Genomic DNA, 6,435 nt, shown 5'->3' with positions numbered 1-6,435 from the left:
ACTTGCCAAAGACCTTGTGGTCTAGTGGGATCCGGTGTCCCGATTATGTGTCGAAAGAACTAGGTTAGATTAGTCATACGCTCATAATTACTTGTTGATTAAAATCACAATACGAGATTTATCCAAGCCTTCATCACTCAAAAGTTCTGTTAGATTATAGATCAGTCATTATTGTGTGGACCATACTATCAAATAGTGTACTTTTAGTATAAAAATAATGTACATTGTATTCAAGGGATGTACATTATTTGTGTACTAAATATACATTACATTTTTTTTTGAAAAAAAAATATACATTACATTATTTGTGTACTGAATGTACATTATATAAGTACCCAAATGTGTACATTTAATATATAAAAAATGCACTTTTAATTATGGTCCACACAACACTACATGGACCATGGTCCACACAATAATTTGCCTTTATAGATGATAGAAAGGGCATGAATTCTTTGACTCTATGGTATTTATCTACTATTGGCTACAAATTCTGTTGGGATTACTGACCTCATTGTTTATAATTTTAAAGTTCTTTCTCATTTCCCAGCAGTCATTAATTACCATTTCCTTCTCATTTCCCAGCAGTCATTAATTACCATTTCCTAGGAGGGATATTTGGTCATTTCCCAGCAGTCATTAATTACCATTTCCTAGGAGGGATATTTGGTCATAAACTGGAGAATGATCACCTTTCAAGCCAAGATGTTTCATGAGCATGAGATGGAACAAAGCAAAAAACATTCACAAAACCACATTTAAGGAAGGAAAACCTGCGCTAGACGTGCCATATGGTTTTGAGCTTTGTTTGTAGAGCCAGCAGCTATATAAAAGGAGCTCATCTAATCTGGTAATGAAAACCTTCTTCTGTGTCTAATACTATAGGAGCTGAGTCTGTGATTTTGGAATTAAGCATGGGCATAGAAAAATGTACAATTATAGTCAAGAATGGAAATTGCAATGAACCAACGCTATCTTGCCTACGAATCTTCTAAGTGTCTTTCAAAAATCTAATCTATTTCTAAGTCATGAAAATTGTACATCCAGATTTGAGTCAGCAGCAGGGCAGATGCCTCGGGTCGCAGCACTGTACATCCATCCAGGTAAACCCACCTCTGACAACATTTAAACGCAGCTCCTGAAAATTGTGAAGTTATTGAATCATACAGAAGTAAAATTGCCGAGTCTAAAGAAGAAACAGCATTTAATCGTTTAGAGTTATACTTCGTATTCAACATGCATGCAGCGTTGGCATTGTCAGTAACACCATATGACCGTATCTAAGCCAGTAAGATGTACAATTAAAAATGTGAACCACAACCAATATGCCTGGAGTGTGTGATTTCAAACTCTATGCATGAGCTCTTTCTCAGAAATAATAAAAGACCAAATAGAAGATTGGAATAAGTATTATTATATTCACTATAATTTAAGGACATCAAATATTTACCTTCCAGTATTCGCTAATGTCATTCAGATGGCAGACGTGCATCGTGGAATGTGGATACTCAAAAAGTTTGAAAGAGAAGTTATCTACTGAAATTACTTGCATGCTCTTATCCACATACCATGTTACAATCACTTGGAACTCAGCAATGCCAGGAACTCCTCTGGTTCTTCATTTTCTTTGACAATCTACATCATAAGTTTCATTCAGGTTAATACAGATTAAATACAAACTGAGAAGAGACCAAGCAGCAGATAACACATATAGTGCAAAGCCATATCCAGAGACAGTCAATAAGTGAATTCGAAACAAAAATAGGTATATGTGTGTGCTCATTAGGAGGATTCATTCCACATCAGAAAAGATAGTAAGGAACCAATATCCCAGCAGAATGCACTAGTAACCAATACATATATAAAAGGTGTGAACTTATTGAAAATGGGACAAAACCTAAAGTTCGTGCTCTTTTTTTTTTTGTTAATTTTATTGGTATGCAACATGGCACGAAGGAGGTGGTTTCTCCAGCCCCAGCACCTGCAAGCTGAGGCTGCTAGCAGAGTCTCAGAGGTTACTAGCCAAGCCCAATGAGGAATTCAGACAAGTCCATGCTACACAGACCTAACTGTAGCAACTCATGAAACACAAGTGCTAGAGCATAGAGGATCCCCTCAAGGGGGATGCTACCGTCACAGAATGGTTAGCTTTAAGGGAGACTCAAACCTGTGGTCAAGGAGTCACAAGATCTTATTTGGGTCCCACACCGTCTTATTTGGAATGGTTTGACAAGGACATGAAATCGGTCCACAAGTACAATAAAAAAGGAATTTGCAGTGTATTTAAAAATACAAATTAGCAGGTTTCTCTCCATAGGTCAAATGCATATCACTCTTTTCCATGAATGCATCCAATAATGACATTTGCAAACAGTTAAGAAAGCAGAATCAGAGTATGAGAATGTGGAAAACTGTTATACCTTGATGTTAGTATCCAGTGGCAGTCCCATCCAGCGAAGAGTATCAGAAGAAGCTTTTCCCCAGTCAATGTCTTCTGAGCCGCTTAGGCTTTGGCAGTACCCTGAGAAAATCTTACTTGACTTACAGCTGAAAGATCTTCCTACCCAAAAATATAGAATCCTACCCTCAACATTCTTAAACTCTGGGCTAGGAATAACAAAAATATATACAGAATCTGAATCCAAATCATCAGCAGTCAAGTGTGAAATCTTTTCCAAGTTGGGCCACTTAAATACCAGAGGTTGCATAAGGTTACAGGGATGACCATCCACCAGTCCATTTAGGACAACTACCTCCTTTTCTCCAGAAGAATGGTTTTCCCATACATTACAGGTGCTGGGCAAAACATCTTCAAACAGTGAATCAGCATTGACTATATTACCTGAAATCCTAAGTGAGTCATTTTCACTACTTGCATTTGCCCCTCTATGAGGCTCCAAAATGTTTTCCATCTGAAGTGACTCATTTCCTAAACTAGACCCATATGTCACACCAATGCCATCTTGTTTGTTGAAAAGAAAACTCGAAAGGGTATTTTTTCCCTGAGAGTCATCCAACACTGGTAGCTTCAAACACTTTGACAAGCTGCCTCTCCGCTCAGCAATAGAGAGGGGAAACTTTCTAGATGATGTAGAAGCTGATTGTGAAGATCGTGAAGTGAAGTTAACGTCAATATACTTCGAAGTTTTAGATATTGACTGTGGAGAAATCTTGGATGGAAGAAGGGATATATTAGAGAAGCTAGATAGAGTTGAAGATGTTACATCTGCACAAGACGCAGCTGAAGGAGATACAGCAGGGGAATCTGAACATCGTGAAGAATTAATGCTTGAATCAGAAGAGAATGAGTCGGGAGAAAGATAAGGTGGTGATGATGACGATGAAGAGGAGGAAGATGAAGAGGATGAGGATGATGAAAAGGATACTGATGAAGGTGATGATGAAGAAGTTGATGATGATGATGAAAACAAAGGAGAGTGCAGCTGTTTAGATGAAGAATGATCAACCACTATAAACATTGAATCAGGGTAGACTCTCAAGAGACCTTGTTTTGAAGCAGAGACAAAATCCTTCATGTTCCCAGAAACAAACTTACGCCGTAGCACACTCCAAGAGCTTTCCCTGGCAGGTAGGTGGGTTTCATGTTCAGCCTCTGATGAGGCAAAAGGAGGTACAAAACCCCCAACAATTGCCTTTTCAAAAATTTCAAAGTCAATGTTATATGCATTCACTATCCGCTGTCCGGGACAAATTTTTATTGATGCTTCAACAACATCAACCCCCTTGTTTGATTTATCCATTAATGGCAACAAATTGGAAAAAGCATCCCAGAAATAAGGAGGTTCCTCACCCTCAGAAATCACTACTATTGGGCACTGCACTTTCTCATAACGAGCAATCTGACAAACAGCTCCTCTGGCATCCCTTTCCATGATAGCTTCACATTTCTTACCAATCCAAACATATATTGCAGAAGTTATATGTACTATAAATGCACCTCTAGAATCCAAAGCAGATGGAGACGGATCATTTAACATTTTTGGGACAAGATGCAAAGGATCATATGGTGAATGCGGTGCAATTCTATACATCCTTAGTAAAGAACTTGGGCTCAAAGGAAAAGCATGCACCCTTTTCTGGCACTGCAACAACTGGCATGCAAAACCCATATTTGGATCAGCAATCCCCCTGGCTGCCTTCACATACTGAAAGGCATCATCAAAACTTTGTCCTTCTCTCCACATAAGATAAGCAATTACCAAAGAAGTGGACCGAGAAACCCCTTGGCAACAATGAACAAAAACCCTACCATTTTGTTCTCTAACGTCCTCAAAGTAGTCAAAAACATCATAGAGTATGCTAGTAATATCCTCTGATGGGCTATCTTGCAACCACAGGGTCCGGTAAGCAAAATCAGCCTTGAAATACTCGGGGCATACAAATCCCACACAGTTAAGAATATGGGTGATCCCATTCTGCTTAAGAATATCCCTATCCTTGGCAACTGCATCCCCACCAAGATAGATGTGCTCAGCTACCTTTGAACACTCCTTATCAAAGAAAGCAATCTTTTCTCTTTTAACAAGACCTCCATTCCTCTCTGGATTCTTCTGTATGTTCGACAAATCAAGCTTGAGTCTCTCACCATTGTTGTTTGCATCCCTCGCACTAGGAGTACTAGGAAGTGGCCACTCTCCAATATCATCAGACCCTGCTCTCGGCCACTCGTCTAGACTCCTCCGAGCAATTGCCAATGGTGGCAGACATGACCTTGCCTTAAAACTCTGTTGTGATCTAGGGGTTAATGGCCTCCGACCCTGTCCATTATTACTGCCATTTGGATCCAAACCCTCTTTGTCACTATCTGGGTTCAGTGGGGGCAATGAAGTCCTGGAAGAGGACCAGGAAGCCGACCGCCAATACATTCTCCGACCACTCGGATGTTGGAAAGGCACCCTCAAACCACCACTCCCACCATCGCCGTCACCCCCAGCACAGGAGGTATCCTCTTTACCCAGCATTCCAACTACCAAATATACACTGCAATATCCAACAACAAACTCCCAACCACAATCCCCCAACTCGTTAAACTTCCTAGTGTCAACGTTCACATACAAGTAATACAACACAACTAATAGCAAAACTAAAACTCAGACGCCCGCTTATGTCAGAGCTGAACCAGGTGAAGCAAGTATCCCCGCTTTCACTCCAACATTCACCTGTAAAACAAACCAATCAAACAAACAACCAACCAAAAATTACTAAACACACCAAAATCAATCGCAAACATTCGGAGAAATTTTAGCTACCGCACATCTCCGATTTGGTACAATCACCAAAACCTAGCTAGAGCACAGTGTAGATCCCACAATATAACACACGGAAAAATGAAAAATCGAGAGAAAAGCTCGAGATTTATACTTTTCCATGAATTCTGGCAAAGTCAAGCATCACAGGCCGTGCGGCCTCTATTCCGGAGCATATACACACATGCACTCAAACATTCAAAATACAGGGAGAAAGCGAGGAAAGAATTCTCAGATTCGTTACTTACAGAATCGAAAGAGATGGCACCATGCGAGCTAGTGAAGAGTGATGCGCAGCGCGGAGGAGTGGAAGATGAGAAGCGAAAGGGCTGAATAGTAACTGAAGAAGAATAGGAGACTGAGTGGAATGCAGAGAGAGAGAGAGAGATTGGGGGCGAGGTGTGAATGCTTTCTAGCTTTATTTTTATTTTGGGGTGGAAAATGGAAATACAGTATTAATTCTGTACCGGAGCGGAAAATATGAGGGTCTTCCTCGGCACAAGTCATGTGAATACTGCTTTTTCTCAATAAAGCTGGGCTTCCCCTCCCCCTCCCCCTCCTCCTCTTGCCTCTCAACTCTTAACTTATCTCCCACCTCATCCAAACTAATCCAACAATTAATTTGATAATTATAATGTTTAAATTTTTGACTTTATAAAGTTAATAAGTTATACCTTCTTAATTTGAATTAATTTGAATCGATCAATTATAACAACTTAAACTAGTTTACTTTCTTAGTCCTTACAGTATTCAAAACATGTCAGACTTTATTCAATGCAAACCTTTTAATAGAGGTTGCGGATTTTTTCATAAATCAGAATTAATATCCAAAAATGACTATTTAACTATTTCATAACTTTCAAATGGAAAAAAAGGATCAAATAAGCCCCTGAACAGTTACCCGAAAAGTTAATTATGCCTCTAAACATTTAAAAAGTGCAATTATACTCTTTAACATGTTAAATTGGGACAAAGAAGCCCAAAAACCTGCAATACCAATTTTTAGGTTTCTTTGTCCCAATTTAATATGTTCAAATATCTAATTGCACTTTTTAAATGTTTAGTGGCTTAAATGTTTAGGGGCTTAAATGACTTTTCAAGTAATTATCAGAGACTTATTTGACCCTTTTCTCTTTTAAAATTAATCATCAATTATCAATTTATCCAA

At 39.1% G+C, this 6,435-nt stretch overlaps 1 protein-coding gene across 2 annotated transcripts; it reads right to left on the bottom strand.

The window, feature by feature from the left end:
• Positions 1-848: 848 nt before the first annotated feature.
• Positions 849-5,701, bottom strand: LOC116012702 (protein-tyrosine-phosphatase MKP1). Of its 2 annotated transcripts, none has more exons than XR_004097173.1 (4): positions 5,516-5,698; positions 2,421-5,180; positions 1,451-1,635; positions 849-1,138 (listed from the first exon to the last, which is right to left on the bottom strand). XR_004097173.1 is itself a non-coding variant. In XM_031252343.1 (4 exons), exons 2-3 carry the CDS (start codon positions 4,980-4,982, stop codon positions 1,579-1,581), a joined length of 2,619 nt encoding a protein of 872 aa, XP_031108203.1. In that variant the 5' UTR covers positions 4,983-5,180; positions 5,516-5,701; the 3' UTR covers positions 849-1,138; positions 1,569-1,578. The 2 variants fall into 2 exon arrangements, 1 of the variants encoding a protein (XP_031108203.1); XM_031252343.1 differs by having other exon boundaries at positions 1,569-1,635; positions 5,516-5,701.
• Between the last annotated feature and the right edge of the window lie 734 nt (positions 5,702-6,435).

This window comes from Ipomoea triloba, chromosome 3 (assembly GCF_003576645.1).
Source record: "Ipomoea triloba cultivar NCNSP0323 chromosome 3, ASM357664v1".
In the NCBI taxonomy this organism is placed as follows: Eukaryota; Viridiplantae; Streptophyta; class Magnoliopsida; order Solanales; family Convolvulaceae; genus Ipomoea; species Ipomoea triloba.
This window is presented reverse-complemented; position numbering and strand designations above follow the sequence as displayed.

Bases quoted from the DNA above. Each gene is read 5' to 3' on its own strand.
- LOC116012702 (XM_031252343.1), bottom strand. From the start codon at position 4,982: ATGCTGGGTAAAGAGGATACCTCCTGTGCTGGGGGTGACGGCGATGGT. The intron at 1,636-2,420 runs GTATAACAGTTT...CTTATGATGTAG, and splicing joins CACTGGATACTAACATCAAG to ATTGTCAAAGAAAATGAAGA.